This window comes from Antechinus flavipes, chromosome 4 (genome assembly GCF_016432865.1).
Source record: "Antechinus flavipes isolate AdamAnt ecotype Samford, QLD, Australia chromosome 4, AdamAnt_v2, whole genome shotgun sequence".
In the NCBI taxonomy this organism is placed as follows: domain Eukaryota; kingdom Metazoa; phylum Chordata; class Mammalia; order Dasyuromorphia; family Dasyuridae; genus Antechinus; species Antechinus flavipes.
The window spans coordinates 165,560,915-165,580,194 of record NC_067401.1 but is presented as its reverse complement, the minus strand read 5'-3'; the positions used below and the strand labels follow the sequence as shown (position 1 = coordinate 165,580,194).

Below are 19,280 nucleotides of genomic sequence, written 5' to 3'. Positions count from 1 at the left end.
GGAGGAGAAAGGAAAGGATGGCTGGGAAAATTATCTCACTTAATCAGAGTGCATAAGTAGATATCTATACAAACAAAGAGGAAGTAAGGTGAACAGCAGACACTTGAACCTTATTTTCATCTGAATGGTTGAAAGAAGAATACATATATACACACCCCGCTGAATACAGAAATATATTTCATCAAACAGGAAATAGGAGGAAAATAGGTGAAGGAGAAAAAATGAAATTAGAGAGAAGACAGATTAAGGGATGCTTTAGCCTAAGCAAAATAAATTCCAAGAATATATAAAAACATTTAGAACACTTTTTTAAGGTAGCAAAGAATGGAATCTGAGGAAATGCTATAGATTGGGAGAATGGATGAATAAGTTACGGTATATAAATGTAATAGAATATTATTGTGCTGAACTCTTCTCAGCATAATGACCAACTAGAATTTCAGAGGACTAATGAGGAAACAAGATGCCACCTCCAGATAGAGGTCAGTGAAGGACTTAGAGTTCATAATGAGACAAACATCTTTTTGAACAGAGTCAATGTGGACATTTCTTGGACTGACTATATGCATTTGTAATGGATTTTGTTTTCCTTATGCTTTCGGTGACGATGAGGGAAAGGAGAGTGAGATAAAATGGACATTGGCTCATCAAAAGCATAAATTTTTTAAAAATATGGTGCCATAGGTACATTCAATTCATATTGATTAGATAATCAATATAACCATCCTTTTGTTGGAAACACTATAGAATTATCAAGAAACCAAATTGCCTACTTTTTCCACATGAGTCATCATACTGTTATAAATGTTTTTCTTACACCCCACTTAACTCCTGCCAGAGAAAAGATAAACTTAAAATATAGTGATTTTCAGGCACAAATGGCATAGGAATTTGTTTTGTTGGACAATGTTTGCTTATGATAAGGATTTTCTCTTTTTCTTTTCTAATTCAATGTGAAAGGGGATAGTGAGAGGGACAGATTTTTAAGTGCATATAATTTTTTTTTCTTTTTGAAATTACATGCATTGTTAACTTTGTTGGCCTTGTGACCAACTTTTCAGGTCACACAGAAATCTGTGATGATAATTGACAACTACCTGCAAGCCAATAGCTTGCTAGTTCATCTTGTTGGGAGGGTAATTTAACTTTATCACAAAGAATGCTTCTGCTGGGCCTGAAAAATTTTTTTGATGGGTGTTATTTATTTCCAATGAAAGTCTAGATTATACTCAAGGCTGTATCAAAAACCTGGGTGAAAGCACTGGACTGATGGAACATGGACCAATGATGGGTAATACAGACTGATTTGTGAAAATGATAACATTTATTTCTTATACAATTTATCACATGTAGTACCAAAAATGCAAAAAGAGTATGTACCCTTTTTTTTTTTAATAGGTCCTATTAAAAATCTCTTAACGCTCCAGACAGGTTGGTTTCACAATAGCAGTAGTTAAAAATAATGTTAAGAGCCACAGCTCACCACTCTGAGACAAGTACAATATAAATGGAAGTAAGAGGCTGAAGACAGTATACTGTCTTCTTCAGTCAAAACCCAAGATAATATATGTAATCCAATGAAAAAGATCAAAAATATGTATCGAAATCACTAAATTCTCTATCAAAAGACAACAAAATAAGACCTAACCATCTCTCTAATCTTTCTCAAGAATAAAAATCTTAACCAAATATTAAGGTAGCTCCACCTTTCCTTCAGTTATGTGTATTTATGTGTGTGTGTGTGTGTGTGTGTGTGTGTGTGTGTAATTGGGAATTGGAGCTAGAAGAAAAATTAGAAGGCCACTGCAATAATAGAGGTGGAGAAGTAATGAGGACCTAAAAAAAAGTGAGACTGAGAAAAAAGGGATGAAACGAAAGAGATGCTATAGGGGTAGAAATGGCAATAATGATAATATAACAATAATAATAACATTTAGATAATCTTTACCATGTGTCAGGCACTAGTCTGTGTTTTAAAGTATTATTTTTTTTGATAAGAGACTGGATGTGTGGGGATTCTAAAATTTTGGCTATTCTTAGGAATAGCAATTTTGCATGGCTAAAAAGTATGGTTTTTCTGGTGCAGTTCATATAGGTTGAAGTTAATAGGCTGTCTGGATTTGTACCAAGAGATCTCTGTTTCCCATTCTGTAGCAAAGCTTTCCAAAAACATATTAAGACACTTGGTCATCAACAGGATGAATACAGAGAGGCTTGGAGAGACCTACATGGACTGATGCTAAGTGAGATGAGCAGAACCAGGAGATCATTATACACTTCGACAACGATATTGTATGAGGATGTATTCTGATGGAAGTGGATTTCTATGACAAAGAGACCTAACTGAGTTTCAGTGGATAAATGATGGACAGAAACAGCTACACCCAAAGAAGGAACACTGGGAAACGAATGTGAACTATTTGCATATTTGATTTTCTTCCTGAGTTATTTTTACCTTCTGAATCCAATTCTCCCTGTGCAACAGGAGAACTGTTTGGTTCTGCAAATATGTATTATATCTAGGATATACTGCAACATATTTAACATATATAGGACTGCTTGCCATCTTTGGGGGGGGGGGTGGAGGAAGGGAGGGGAAAAAACAAAACATAAGCGAGTGCAAGGGATAATGTTGTAAAAAATTACCCTGGCATAAATTCTGTCAATACAAAGTTGTTATTAAATAAAATAAAATTTAAAAAAAAAAAAAAGACACTTGGTCATAATCATTAAACAGAGACATCATTGCTACCTCTTCAACTAAGATATTTCCTGTTGTAACATATACATGGATTCTAGGTCTTGTGTCCCTGATGAAGATAAATCCATTATTCTTCCAGTATTGCAGAGAAATTAGCCAATTAACACTACTGACCTGTGAGGAAAGGGCATTCTTATGGATTTTCTTATAAATAAGAGCAGGACAGATGAAGCAGATGAGACTTCCCATTGTAGCACCAGTAAGGCCTAGGATCGTCTCCACTAGAAACAAGAAAGAAAAGTAATGAATGGATGGGAAAGAGAATAAAAGCATGAGGACAATCTTTGAGGAAGTGAAAGAAATATTTTACTAAATGCTCAGATCATTATTTATGTAATGGCAGCATGCTAAAGTGCTAAGCATTATCAAGAAGGTCAAGGTTTTAATTCCCACTTTAATCCTTACTACCAGCAAGTCATATTACCTCTTGAAGCTCCAGCTTCCAGATCTACAAGTAAGGGAAATGCTCATATGAAGAATGTGCAGAAAGTGTTTTATAACCACCGGAGAGCTTAATCAAGCATCCGGAATGCTAGTAACAGCAGCAGTAGAAGGAGTAAATGACATTTATAAAACACTTTTGTAAAGCACTTTCTTCATGACAATCCACAGGAATGAATAGTGTTTAAAAAATTATTATTCCCATTTTAAAAATATGGAAAATGAGATACAGAAAAGTTAAGTGATTTGAAGTCACATAAAGGAGAAACTGAGTTAGGACCCAAATATATATCTCTCTGACTACAAGATCATTGTTCCTGCTCCCACATGAGGAGATTTCCCAATTTATAAATCTTTGAAGTAATGGACTGTGGAATCTCCAATAATATGTGATTCCTGACATCTAAAGGATTAGAAATCTCCTCCAATTTGTTATTTATTAAGTGACAAATAAAACCAAAAATAATACTTGTTTTCATATAGCAGCATGGAGCAAGGACTTATTCTCTAAGCCCAGAGTCTACACAAGAGTAGATCTTTTGTATTGGTGCCTAGGGCCTAGGGTTAAATATCCAACTTTAGTCTTTTGCATATACTGGATATTTTCCCAGGGTCTGATAAGCAAAAAGACTTTTTTTGTTGTTGTTGCTTACCAGGATCTAGGCAATGAGCATTATACTTTGCCTAAAATTCAAGAAGCATACTTTTGAAATAATATAAGGAGTGATCCACTTTATAGCAATTCATCTTAAAACAACTTTCATGGATAAATTTTTTTCACTGGGAGTCCCTGCTTCTGTAATCATAAGTCTATATTGTTTATTATTTATGAATATGCTAAATTTTTAGGGAAACTTAGGGGACTTTGAATCACTTTCTATTATAAGAAATTAAAGAGAAAGGTAATGAAAAATTAGGTATATTTGGTAAGAAACTCTAAAGCTTTTGTGCAGCAGGTCACACAAAGCAGGAGTTGGTGTCCAAAACCTCACAGATTGGGCTATCTAAAGAATAAAGGAAAAGAAGAGAAAAAACTAGAAGGATGCCATCTCAAGTGGCCTTCCCATCTTACCATTTGGGATCATGATTCCACCAACCATGGTTCCAAACACAATTCCAAGAGTTAAAGCTTTAAACCGAAGAGGGGGCATATAACCTCCAGCTGCAAAGGTACCATCTTTTTGCTGAAAGAAAGAAAATCAAAACACAGTAAGTTCTGAAATTGCTGCTTTCCCCTTTGACTCTACTGTAAAGCAATTACTCAAAGTGTCCTGTGCCACACATCAGACAAGACTCAAAGTGGGGCTAAAATGGTGATTTCACTTGCCAATTCACCAATTCAATGGTCTACATAGGCAAAACGTTAGCAGCTCAATTATATTTGGTTGAGCAATCTTAATGTGAAATTGCAATTTGAACTTGCAAAATGGCAAAAAGCTGCTATTTCACATCCTCTAATGAATCATGAACTTTAAAAATTCTTCTAGAAATATTAAGGGCAAATCCTTACTTTTTTTTTTTTTTTTTTTTGGTTTTGGTTTGTTTTTTGTTTGCAGAGAACCATGACAAGGAAAAAGAAATAAGAGAGTAGAGCAGAAAGGCTCTATCTATGTTGGACAGGGAGTAGCACAATTCCAAAGGAGTATCCCTAACACCTCAAGCTGAGTTGGCCAGGTTAAAATTAGCAGGTGGAATATCATCCACACTAACCATCTATTTAGCCTCTTAACAGAGGACTGATAGAAAACTCTGAATAATAAGGAACAGGGGAAATCAAAGGCGGGAAGTGCAACAGGTAGCAATCCAAACTAAAATCCTCTTAGTACCACCTCATGGAATACTTCTAATTTGTCTTCTTTCTAAGCATTTAAACAAATAAGAAATGTTAATCCACTGAAAGTACTTACAGGCATAAGGCAGGGAACCTTACACTACTCATGTGTGAAATTTTCCTTGCAAGGAGTACTTGCTCTACTGACTACCCTACAAAAAAGCTGTAGAAAATTCTCAGAATTCTAAATTATCCCAAATTTTGGAAAATAAGCCTCTGGCACATGCCAAAAAAGGAAAAAGCCCAAACCCCAGAATATATAAGTTACCCCAAAGTAATAACTTTCATATCATTAATTTCAAATCACTAATGACTTCATAACATTTTCATTTCAAATGGTGACTTTTTTTTTCTGGTAAATAGAACTATGGTTAAAAAAAAATTCACGTGGAATAGTAAAAAAGCTATAAACTTAAAGGAATGAAAACATCTAGCCAGGCTTTTGATTGTGGGAAAGTCTTTACTGCAGCATGACATTGGTCTCGCCTTTCTCCTAGATAATAAGTTTCTTCTCCCCCAGTGACCTTAATCATGTATTACTTTTAAATTGGTGCTTGAATAGCTAATGGGAAGGAGAAGTAACTCATCTAATAAGCCTCAGGTTTAGCATGTAGGAAAAAAAGAGGAGTTTAAAGCATTACTTTGAATCCCAGCAGAGCAGCTTCTGGAATTCTTTTATGCTCTATAAGGACTCTTAAGCAATTAAACTTAAGCAATTAAATTAAAGTGTAGACTTAAACCATTTATACTTGAAACCACCTATACACTTTTATAAATTCAAAATCATATTAAAGCTATTGTTGTTATTCCCGAATATTTAATGAGTACCACAAAGTAACTACAATCATAACCTTATGGACTTGTAACAAACTAAGATATAGGAAAAATTCAAATTAATAGCAGTTAAAACAGGGACAGGGATTGGATCTATGATTTCATTAATAATAGCAAATTCTCAGGTAGGAAAAAGTTCTTGGAACAACTTCTCTCTAATTTAAGAGAATTAGAGAGTGTTTAGAGCAATGCAAGGTTAAGTGACTCACCCAGGATGACATGGTCAGGGTATGTCAGGGATGAGAATAGTAATAATGAAGAAGATTTTTAGAAGACAGAAGGGACCATATCAAAGGGTCATGGAAATGCGCTATGACTTCCTTCCCACAAAAATGGAAGAACAATCACTGCTGACTACAGCTTAACTTCACAACTCTTCTCCATCAGCCAAAACACCTATGCGAACTAACAAGTATCCCAGGCTTTGGTAAAATCAGTTAGGTCTGGGGATGAGGGGGGGAGGGGGGAAGGGGAAGGAAGAGAAGAAAAAAGAAAGCTGCCTCTGGGCCAAAAACAATCTAAGACAAAAACCAAAATTTGATCCATATTCTTTTTTTTTTTAATAATTATAACTTTTTATTGACAGAACCCGTGACTGGATAATTTTTTACAGTATTATCCCTTGCACTCACCTTTGTTCCAACTTTTCCCCTCCCTCCCTCCACCCTCTCCCCAAGATGGCAAGCAGTCCTATACATGTTAACTATGTCACAGTATATCCTAGATACAATATATGTGTGCAGAACCGAACAGTTCTCTTGTTGCACAGGGAAAATTGGATTCAGAAGGTAAAAATAACCCAGAAAGAAAAACAAAAATGCAAACAGTTTACATCCATTTCCCAGTGTTCTTTCTTTGGGTGTAACTGCTTCTGTCCATCATTGATCAATTGAAACTGAGTTAGGTCTCTTTGTCAAAGAAATCCACTTCCATCAGAATACATCTTCATACAGTATCGTTGTTGAAGTACATAATGATCTCCTGGTTCTGCTCATTTCACTTAGCATCAGTTCATGTAAGTCTTTCCAAGCCTTTCTGTATTAATCCTGCTGGTCATTTCTTACAGAACAATAATATTCCATAACATTCATATACCACAATTTATTCAGTCATTCTCCAATTGATGGGCATCCATTCATTTTACAGTTTCTAGCCACTACAAAGAGGGCTGCCACAAATATTTTGGCACATACAGGTCCCTTTCCCTTCTTTAGTATTTTTTTTAGGATATAAGCCCAGTAGTAGCACTGCTGCTGATCCATATTCTTTAGGCAACTAAAGCATGCAAAAAGGCTGCTTAATGTTTATATGGTCCTACAAAGCTATACTGAATTACTTTCCAATAGGTATTGCAGAATGCTTCAACAAGGATTGATGGTAGGATATTTCCAGAGCAATGCTCTTTACAGATTGGGGCAATGATACTACAGCATCATATAGTAAAAGCTCAATTAATCAAAGTGCTTGCAGAATGGAGTTTTCCAATTAAATACATTTTCCATATAACTCAGAGTCACACAACTGATAAACCTTTTGAATTTCAATCCATTACTAAAAATCTCTCTAAAATGTTTCCACCCCCTTTCTTGCCTTAGTAAATACTAAACATAATTTTAACCTTTCTTTGCTGGTTCAAGATCTTACATTGTCTCAAGCTTCTCATTCTGACTCATCAGTTGAATAGTACTAAAGGTGCAAAAGATATTGGAGAATAGGTTGACTCTCTCCTGCCCCAAAGACATTATTTTGTAAATTGCTTTTTTCCCCAACATATTACTAATGTCAGCTTTTTAAAAAATGTCATTTGTCTCCTTCTAAAAGTCAAATATAAGACAAAAGGTAGAATCATAGAAATGGAAAAGACCTCACACGTCATTTAATTCACCCTCTACTCAAATCATGAATTCCCTTCACACTACTGACCGATAATCTAACCCCAACTTAAAGACTTCTGGTAAAACTACACGCATTGTCCCCAAAGGCAACCCTTTTTTTGAGGTAGTTGGGGCAATTCAAATTGCTAGGAAGTTTTTCCTCATTCTGGGTTAAAATCTGTTTTACTATAACTCTAAGCAATTAATTCTAGTTGTACCCTTAGAATCAAGCAAAACAAACCTAATGATTCTTTATTAGATTTATACAGGATTATAAGGTCATGAAGGTTCGAGGCATCTAAATTTTGCATCTCCACTAATATCTAGCATAGTGTTCTGCACATATTAGGCACTTAAAACTTGTTGAAATGAATTCCATATGACTACCATTCAAATATTTGAATATTATTATTTATATATATTCTTTTCACCAAGTTAAATGGCAACAAATTCCTGTTAAAGGTACTAAATGTCAACTTAACATAGGATGGACTATATTAACAAAAGTTCTATTTAACAGCAGAACAAAGAACAACTTTAGGCACTGTGAGATGGCACAATGGATAGAGCACTGGCCCTAAAGTAAGGAGGACATGAACTCAAATCTAGTCTCTGACCCTTAACACTTGTTAGCTGTGTGACCCTAAGCAAGTCATTTGACCCCAATTGCCTTATCCAAAGAAAAAAGGAAAAAAAAACAACTTTAAAAGACTGAAAGAGACCAATATTATATCATAAAAATAACTCCAACTTTTTTTTTTCCTAGAACTAGTTACAAAAGAATCTTACCTGCTGCTCAAAAAGAAGAGTGTTCAATGCTTGTCTGCAAGGCAGAATCATCATGGGAAACCCAACAGCTACAGACATCATGAATCCCACTCGAATCATTTCAGTCACCAGATTTGAAGGGAAGTTCATTAACACATTGCCAGCAATAGCTTCTGTGAAGCTGACATAGCCAAAAAATCCTACCTGTCCAAACAGAAGAGAAATGATAGGTAGGAAGATAGTTCTGATCAATATGTATCCTCATGTAGAAAGCAAATAAGAATGGCAAGGACAGTATCAAAAAGGCTTTCAATGTACCAAACTCCTTAAGGCAAGAAGTATTATACTAAGCCATTATTCATTTTTATATTTTAGTGAACTTTCTCTAAGGAGAGAAAATGAGCTGATAAAAATCCAAAGACAGTAGAACAAAATGCACAATGGCTACAATAATATAAATTAAAATACTAAAAAAAAAATTGAAATGAGATTAAATTTTATGGGCTATATAACTTCCAAATACAACAGAGCAAAAAAATGTCTAAAGTTCCCACTTTAGGAGGACTTGTATGAAATACAAATACAGAGTGAAGTGATCAAGAATTATACAATGACAACACTGAAGAAAAATACCATCATAAGAATGATGACCATGCATTCTTTTAACAGAGGTGATATACTAGAGATACAGAATGATCCATGGATCTTGAAACATGGCACAATATGTGGATCACTTTTTTTTGTGATTTTATTTGTTACAAAGAAAGGCTTATCTTGGGGGAGGAGTAGAGCTAAGAGAGGATTAGAGAGAAACTTGTAAGTGCAGGGACAGTATGAGATGAATTACTTAAAAAATAATAAAATGAATTATTTAAAAACAAATAGAGGGGAACAGAAAGAAGTTCAGAAGACACATGAGTAAGATTGCATAGAATTACCATATTTAACATGAAATATGCAAAAAAACACTAAGCTACACAGTGAAGATTCATAGATTCATATGCAGTTATCTTTATCTTCATATATGGAAATGTTAATCTTAATCAATGTTCATGAAAGTTAAAAAGAAAAAAAATTAATTATATGGAACCAGTAAAGCACTTTGTCCAATTATACTTCATTTTCCCAAAAGGACTGACCCACCTCTCTTTTTCTGATCATATATTTTCCATACTATACACAATATGTAATTATGTCACAACCTAGTAACACTCATCACCTATTGCTCTTTGGGTCACTCATAATTTTGTTTTTTTGAAAACAGTGATAGTTCTATGATTTGTAACCAATTAGCAATATTAGAAGAAAACTGATATTTTTTTTTAAAATAAGGTTTTGTGTCATAGAACACTTATGAGATTCTTGAAAACCTTTCATAATTTCTTATCTCTCTCTTATTCTCCTCTTCAGTTCTACAATTTCTCTGGGACGTGATCTAAAAACTTTACCATGAGGAAGTTTCCTACATGCTTTTATTTTAGTTAAAAGATAGGTTTGGGAAAAGATTGTTGTTTAAAATAAAAAAAGAAGTCAATAAAACATTTTTAAAATAAAAAAATCTTTTAAAAAAGCTCCCAATTCATTGGACAACAATAATTCCAGTAATAAGGCCTGAAAAAAAGAGTTCTAGCCACTAATGTTCAAAAATACCAAACTCTGAGTTTGAATATTTAGCAATCCTTTTTAAAATAAAGATTTTTATTAAAGCAGGAGTTATCAAAACATGGGGTCTATAAACTTTTGTTTTATTGTTTTTTTACTATTCTGATAACTATTTCAATATAACTGATTTCCTTTGTAATCTATAAAATCTATTTTATGTGTTTAAAAACAATCTTCTAAGAAAGGGTTCATTAGCTTTACCAGTCTGTTACAGTGGGATGAAAGGGGTCCATGACTCAAAAAAGATCAAAATGCTTTTTAAAAAGCAATCTCAATATTTTTAAGATGACAACACTTTCCTCTGGAATAATTAAAAATCAAGGATACTCTCTGACCCAGAAATTCTACCATTAGGCATATACCCTAAAAGGTCAATGAGAAAAAGAAAAGCCTTACATACACCAAAATATATATAACAGCACTTTTTGTAATAATAAAAAAGGAAGCAAAGTAAATCAATGTTGCCAAACTCAAATAATCTCTGTTTTTCTAAAACACAAATTAACCTTATCTATGTTGCATCTTTTTTTTTTAATATTTCCCAATTATATTTTAATCTGGATTAGATAGCACTAGTATAGCTGGGTGGTATAATAGATAGTGTTGGACCTTTAGTCAGGAACTCATCTTCCTAAGTTCAAATCCAACTTCAGATATTTATTAGCTGTGTGAACTGTGACAAGTCACTTTACTCTGTTTGCCTCAATTTCTTTATCTATAAATGAGCTGGAGAAAAAAATGGCAAACCACTCCTGTATCTTTGCCAAAAACAAACAAACAAACAAACTACCTAACCTTAAATGGGGCCACAACTGAAACAACAAAACAACAAAAGAACTAAGGAGTTTTGTAACCAGGAGTCTGACACCTCTGAAGTAGATGGCCATTGACTGGAAAATGGCTAAACAAACTATGGTTCATGAATGTAATAGACTATTACTGATGCCTATGACAAATACAGAGAAGCATAAGAAGAATTATATAAACTAATACAATGCAAAGTAAGCAGAACAAAGAAAATAATATGCTCAATGGCAACATAAATCAAAAGGATAAAATAATCAAAATTGTATGCTGCAAAATTATGAACCATCATGACTCAAAGATGAGATATAAGAAAATACCTTTTCCCTTATCTTTGCAAAGGTAGGAAACAATGAGTATAGAACACTATATATCATTAGTTTTGTTGAATTTTTTTTCTTCCTCCTTTAAAATTTTTTATTATAACATAACTCTGAGAGGGTATAGGTGAAGAGACAGTGGGAGATACAGGTGATAAAAAAAATAACAATTTAAAATTATTTTTTTAAGAAATAATTATACATTACTTTTATATGTCTGAACTTCTTCAATATTCTTTACAGAGAAAGGTTTTAGGGAAAGAGATTAAAAAAAAACAAAAAAAAAAAACAGAAGCATAAAGGGTCCTTACCGTAATGTAAAAGGTGGTGACCACATTAAGCGATGAAGCAAATATGGAGCTCATTATTTTAACTGAAGGTTCATCTAGGCTGTCATAGGTAGGCAAAACCTGGCTACATAAAAATATTCAGACAATGTATTTTAGAAAGTAAAGTTCCAAATAAAAACATGCTGCCAACTTAGATGCCACCAATCTAGGAGAAATATTCTCTCCTCCTTAAAAAAAAAAAAAAAAAATCACTATACCAGTATTTATAGGATAAATGCCAAGAGATTTCATAATGCTATCATTTTAAATGAAGTAAACATATCGCTTTAAAACCCTTTCTCCTCCTGAATAACATACATGATATAAACATTTCAAAAGTGCTGGAAAATGATAGGCCATTTGTTTCACTGAAATACTAATGAAGCTGCTCCAATATGCATTGGGGAGATGACTGTTCTTGGAGCCGTCCATACTGATAATTAAAATAATGCTTTGTTTACAGAATGAAAGCAGGATACTGTTGGGGAAAAAAAAGTAAAGTTAAAACTTAAAATATAAGTCTGTTGTCATATTGTTGCCCAATTCATAAAAACCTAAGGAACTCTAACAAATTTTTTTGAGGCTTCTAACATTCTTTAAATATAACAGGGGAAGGGAGAGAACACATTTTTAGCAACTTATCTTTTTCTTATCCTATTATTGGATATACTTCAAGTCTGGTTCAATCATAAGAGACTGCTTGCTGGTTTAATCAGGAGACACTAGTTGGGAAATATGATGTATATAGGACTTGAGGAAGCATGTTTCCTTGACATATATTTTTGTGGTCCATTAATTTTTGACCCCCTTTTTAGGGGAACTGAATGGATAAAGACTAAAGAATATGATGTATGCGTGTGTAGGGCACATCAAGGTATCTAGTGGTACATTGGTAGAGGCATAAAAGTTTCTAATAGTAGGGTAATAGAGGCAAAAGTTTAACTGGAGAAATAGAATTGGGTATGAGTAGGCATGTATCTGCAAATACAAGGTAGAAAAAGGTTAAGGTGAAGTTGACTTTAGACAAAAAATCCTAACTTTGGTAGAGGGAAATGGGGAAGAGTGGTAGATAATAATGATTTGAATTTATTTTGAGGGAAAGCTGACAGAGAAAATACAATGTTAAGTTCAGTAATCACTTCTTAATCAGTTTCAGATCAGCAGTTATTCATCTTTTTTTGTGTCACAGATTCCTTTGACAGTCTGGTAACACCTATGGATAAACCTTTTCTGAGAAATAACTTAAATGCACAAAATAAAACATAAAATAAGTACATGCATAAATACATATATAAATAAAGTAAAATACACTTAGTTATCAATATTTTTTAAGTTTATGGACCCTGCCAGGTTAAAAACTCAAGCTCTAGACCAATCTTTTCAAGAACAGATCCTTTTTATGAAACATTTCATTCATTCTCACATAACAGTTGTATTTCTGCTACCCAATGTTCAGAAAATACACAGCAACGTGAATGTGAATTCACTTTTAAGTGCATTTGTTGTTTATTAATTATGAGAGCATAGGGGAGGTATCTGAAATTGAGACTAATGTCTGAAATCTGGGGTGATGAAGCATCTACAAAAAGCACTAACCATTCTTTCAGAGTTTCCAAGGGGCACTGAGCCCAAAGTCAACATACTGACAGAGATGGGACTCTCTTTTTTAAAATTTATGTGTACATTTTATATTTTTGTTATTTAAACAATACAAGCAAAAATAAGTTTTTCCACAATAGAAAATAGAAATAGAAAAAGAGGACTGTATATAACTGCAAATCTCTATTATACTATTTTGGTTTCTTTGAATATATAATACATTCAGTACATTAGGTCCAAAGATGTCCCACTTTTTTTCCTTCTGAACCATTACTTGTTCTCTTCTGTACATTTTTTAAAATGCTCTATTAACACTCATTATTTTTTAATGATTTTCCCTTCTTCCCAACTTCTCTCCCAGAAAAAAATTAATTCTCCCTTGTAATCAATAAACAAAGTCAAGTAAAACAAATCTACACATAGGCAAGTCTAAACATTTATGTCTCATTTTTCACTTCTAATCCATTGCCAATGTCAAGACGTAGAAAGTGTATTTATTTCATCACTTAGGCCAGTGGAATGTTGATAGTTCACTGCATGGATCAGAGTTCTTAAATCTTTCCAAGTTGTTTTTATTTCAAGTTGTAAAGATTCTATAAATCATTCTTCTGGTTCTGGTCATTGCATTCTGTATCAGTTTATACATCTTCACTCACGTTTAACTATGTATATTTTTACTGTCACCTTTTCTCAGATGATGATGGCTATATCTGCTTTTTAAGATTCAATTGAAATAAAATACATTCTGCTTCAGTCACTCATTTTAATTATTTGTGGCTCTTTATGTTTCAAGTGGGTTTCATGAAAATAACATATTGTTGGATTTTGCTTTGCAGTTCATTCTATTATCCTCTTCCATTTTATAGGTGAGTTCATTCCATTCATGTTCATAGTCATGACTGCTAATTTTGTATTTTCCTTCATTATGTCCTCTGTTGGCTTCCCATCCCCTTCTTTACATTCACTTTACAAAGGTGAGTGAAAGAAGAATGTGATCAATTGAATCAAAATGTTTCCATTTTATTGACCTTCCTCTCTTCCCCTCAGCCAGACCCCATCATTAGGCTTTATACTTTTGTTCCTAATCCTCCCTTTATAACCAACTGTTTGCTACCTCTATGTCTCCAAATTTACCCTTATTATTATTGAACTCTTTTCTTCTCTTTCTATCTAGATCGACACACCAAACTCTATATATGTATGTGTTCAACTCTCCTCTGTCCAGTTCAGATGAGAGTGCTTGTCCCATCCCCTTACTCCATTTTTAATACTCTTCTTCTCATGAATAAAAATTCTAAGTGGCCCCTTCTTCCTTATTTCTTTTATTCTTTTCTTGCTTTCTTCTCTTAAAATTATCAAAAGAGAGAAAAACCACTCAATTCCTGTTTATCCTATTTAATTCTCAATGTCACTCTTGAACTCATTAGGATTCTAAAAACATACTTGTCTCTTCTCCCCTATTACAATGAAATCCCTTCATCTTTCTTTTAGCCCCTTAAAATTGCTCAAATGTATTTTCCTTTTTTTGGCTTCTTTTGATTTTTGTGTTTGCATTCTAGAATTTCTATTGAGATCTGGGCTTTTCACCAGGAATGCTTGAAAAAATTCTAGTCCATTAAAAATCCATTATTCCCCTTGAAAAACTGTACTCAGTCTTGCAAGGTAAGCTTTATATCTATATCTATATCTATCTATTTATCTATATATTGCCTTATAGAATGCTTCTTTAAAGTAGTAGCTGTAGGCTCAGTATGATACAGACTGTTGTTCCTTGGTCCTTCTGGTTGCCTATAGTACTATTTTTTTTTTTTTGACCTGGAAGCTCTGGGATTTTGGTTATGACATTTCTGGGAATTTTCATTTGGGATTTCTTTCAGGAAGTTACCAGTGGAATCTATTTCACTCTGACCTCTGCTGCTAATAAATTTGGGCAATTTTCATTTATGATTTCTTGAAAGATGTTATCCAGATTTTTTTTTCAGGAGGGGGAGGTCATAATTTTCAGGAAACTCAATGATCTTTTAAATAGTCCCCATTTAGCCTGTTTTTCTGATAGTCTTTGATAATTGATAATTGATAATCTTATATTGTCTATTTTTCTAATCTTTTCATTTTGAGTATTTTTCAGTTTCATGAAATCATTGAATTTATTTTATTGAAATAATTGTAATTTGTATTGTATTGTAATTTGTCAAAGTATCTGTTAAGTATCTTTACACCCTGTGTTCCAAGCTACTGATTCCCCAGTTCTTTCCTCCAGAACTCTTTATTTCATTTAAAATTCCATTTTAAAAAATCTTTTGTCTCATTTCTTCCAAAGATTCCTCAAAGCCTTGTTCTGAAGCTTTTTTTTTTTCTCCTTAGAGACTCTGTAGTTTTTGTGGAATTACTTTTCCTCTGAGGTTTTTCTCTTAGGCAACTTATGAGCTATAATATTCTATTAAGGTATTCAATATCTTCTTCTATTTATTCCTATTTTCAGTCTCAGTTTCTATTTTTGAGACTCTGTGCTAAGGCTAGGTTCCACGTCACTTCCACTGCATTCTGCACTAGACAGAGTGATCAAGTTCTATTTGGTTCTGACCTATCTTGCTCGAGTTCCTGATGCTGGCTTTCACTTCCCTTGATATTTCTGCACTAAGAGAGAGACTCAGAACACTAGCAGTTCTATTTGTATTTGGTTGTCCCTGAAAAGATCCTGCTACAGTTTTCTATTTCACCTAATGTTTTCACAGCCAGGATACTGAGTGGCCTTGTGTCCTGTCTGGAGTTTCCTCAAGAGAGGTTAGCTATGGGCTTCTGGTCTATTTACTCATTAGGCTCACACTAGCTTCTCTGACAGGATCCCTCTTTCAATATCAACATCTGGCTATCTTTTTTCGTGATTCTAGGCTGGATAACAGAACTAATTGCTATTATTCTTTGAATTTCTTGGTCACTATTCGATCTGGTACTCTTTCTAGATCATTGCTACAATAAAGTAGGAGACAACCTTCTACATGGCTCTCTACTCTGACATATTCTGAGATGGGGCTTTAGCCCAAGTTTTTATGATTTCAAGGCTGGCTTTCTACATTGAAACACTTGAAAAATAGTAATATACATATGTGCAGGGAATATAATTTATTCAGTTTTTAAATTTTGCCTTATTTATTATAAAGAGTCATTTAATGTGATGGCCAACATTTTTTTTTTTTTTTTGGCAGCTGTCAGAAGAAGAGTCAGAGACATCTTATGATAATTATACTCTAGACTCAAAATTCTTCAAGTCTCATTTTGTCAGTTCTTTGTGGGGTTAGGGTAATGCTAAGGGCAGTCATGAAGGCTTCATTTTCTTTCTCTTCAGTCAGAAGAGGGCATGCTAATTCTGTTTGCCTATCTTCCAAACACATCTGTTAGAAAGGAGTGTGTCAGTAAATCTATCCCAACATGTAGATAGACCGTCAAACAAAAAAAGACAATACTAATAGGTGTACCTATTAGCAAACCATACTGCCAAAAGAGGAAATCTAAGTTTTCACAAGCAAAAAAGTCGTAAGTTAAAAAAATGTGAATAGTAATTTTTTTAATCCCTAACCTGGCACAGTGTAATGTGCTGCCTAACCACAGCTATTGTGATGAGTGTTCAGTGGGGTGAACCCCAATGAGAGACTTGACCACTACTAGAAGTCTCTCCCTTCCTACTTATTCTATTAAAAGACAATATAAATATATAAAGCAGGAAAGCTCAGAGGATCAAGACTAAGAACTGGAAGGGGCCTTAAAAGGGGCCTCTTAAACTGAGATGCAAAGAAAATAAGGAACTTAACTCAAGACCACATGACCCCAAGAGACAGAGCTGGAATTTGAACTCAGGTCATCAGATTCCAAATCCAGTATAAACTCTAATGCTCCAGGTTAAAGAAAACCAGAGACGAAATGCTGCATGACATCAATTCCCCTGAGGCTATAATTGGAAAAGAAGAAGAACTTATAGCCTAAAAGTCAAACTATTTTCAAGGGTCTAGTCTTTCTGTGGTCAGAGAACCAAGCCTACACATTTATTTTGCTTTTTGATGTTTAGCTACACATACTATCAATGCCTGACCACAAGCTCCCTGCCAGACAAGAACAATCCTCCATGAAGCAAAAGGATAAGATATAACAACAAATTCAAAAAAAAAAAAAAGAGAAAGAGAGAGAGAGAGAGAGAGATAACAACAAAAACTATATATATGCCAAAAAATATATTGGTGCTAAAGCAGTCTAGTTAAAGACTAATGTCTAAGTTAAATGGCTCCTTTATCCTTCAGACTACTTTTGAGAATATATTGTATTGTATCTGGCCAAATCCAGGATTTCTGGTTAGATTCTCAAACTCAGAATCTCTAAACTTACCTCATGATTAGGATCATGTATGCAGAGTTGGATAGGACCTTAGTAGTGATATAGTCTAGTCCTCATTTTATTATTGAGGAAACTGAGGTCCATAGAAAAAGAAATGACTTCTCTAAAGTCACATAGTAAGTGACAGAGTTCAAGCATTCAAGGTAATATGTTCAATATTAACTTTTAATTTTAACCTTGATCCAAGAATTGTTTTTTCAAATAAAAGTGAGTATTTAATATCTTAGGAAACAAGACCAAAGGGATCAACAAGGAAGACATGGTATTTTAGGTCTAATAATGAGCAAATAAATCACAAAGGACTATGAAGACACAAAGGAAACCAAGTTCTATCACACAATCAATCCCACAAGTAGAAACAGCATAATCTTTCTCTTCACTGATATTTATACACATACATGTGCTACTGGAGAGTAGAACTATTATGTTTCTACATGTATTAAATATATATTTTTAAGAAGGGGATTAAGAGGTCAGCAAAATTGACTGCACCAAGTCTGAGAATAACAAACTTGTGACATTACAAGTGTCCAGAGAACATGTTATTTTTACATTCAGAGAAAACATAGGTTTTTATCCTTAGGTTTAGATTGCTACTTAACTGGTATAACAGAATCTATATTTAGAGAGACATGTGCACATACTATTCCAGACCATATAATTTTGCCTAAGTTTCCAAGTCCAACAAATGTGTGCTAGTAACTACGTGGCGACCACAAGAGAGCAATTGGGCATTTAAAAAAAAACACAAGACAACTGGTAACTAGGTAAGCTGTAAAAGAATATAACTTCTGTCACCAATTATAATGGAGACATTAAACAGCAAGACTGGAGCATGTTCTGGTAGAAACTGAGCTGCCAAGAGAGAGACGATAAGTGGGAAATGATGATTTGGATCTCGCATGTGGGTGTAAACACAGCAGCATGAACAAATTTTATCTGTCACATTAGTTTACGATTGGCACAATACATGTTCACTAAAACTACAGGAGGGGGGAAGCCCAGTTCTGCCAGCCTCCCTAACGTTGATGGTCTTTTCCCTGTCCACATTTGGATTTACGCCTCTATTTTGAGCCGGTTACTATTCCAACCGAGCATGAATCACTTGATCCTGTCATTTTGGTAGAGAAGGTAATGCTGCTGGAATTATGGAAATAACCTGATCTGCATTTACATAGTGCTATGTGCCAAAAAGAAAACACATACATACACACACACATACACACACACACACACACACACACACACACACACAATGTGAGTCTCTGTAAGCATATCAGCAACAATCTGAAGTCAATGTTTGTGCAATTTCCTTTTAAATATTCCCAAACAGTTAAGTTCTGGCAAAAGATTAAGAAAGCTGCCTATTCAGATGGTTTTTGGTTGTTGCTAAAATCCATACTGCCAACTCTCTTTTTTGTTGAGAGTCTGGCAAACTAGGCAATCTAACTAGTTATTCTAAAAACATGTTTCAATTTAACTCGTGACCGAAATACAACTCCTTCAACTTAAGAGTGATGGAGAAAGGGTCAAAACCAAAGTAGACATTATTCTTCAGTAGCTTGTAACACACAATTAAAGGGGAAGAGGGTGTAAAGATAATTCCCATTTAACCCAATAAATTATGACCCTTTATCATTACAAAATACATTTCATATCACTGCCGTGAAA

The 19,280-nt window shown here is 34.0% G+C and overlaps 1 protein-coding gene across 2 annotated transcripts in view; it reads right to left on the bottom strand.

Moving 5' to 3' along the window:
- SLC38A10 (solute carrier family 38 member 10) overlaps positions 1–19,280 on the bottom strand; it is a 68,962-nt gene that overhangs the window by 30,222 nt on the left and 19,460 nt on the right. For both annotated transcript variants that reach the window (XM_051995407.1, XM_051995408.1), the window contains exons 7-10: positions 11,607–11,709; positions 8,531–8,713; positions 4,275–4,386; positions 2,876–2,982 (exon numbers count right to left, since the gene is read on the bottom strand). In XM_051995407.1, the coding sequence (XP_051851367.1) occupies positions 2,876–2,982; positions 4,275–4,386; positions 8,531–8,713; positions 11,607–11,709 (505 nt within the window). The remainder of the gene's footprint in view (positions 1–2,875; positions 2,983–4,274; positions 4,387–8,530; positions 8,714–11,606; positions 11,710–19,280) is intronic.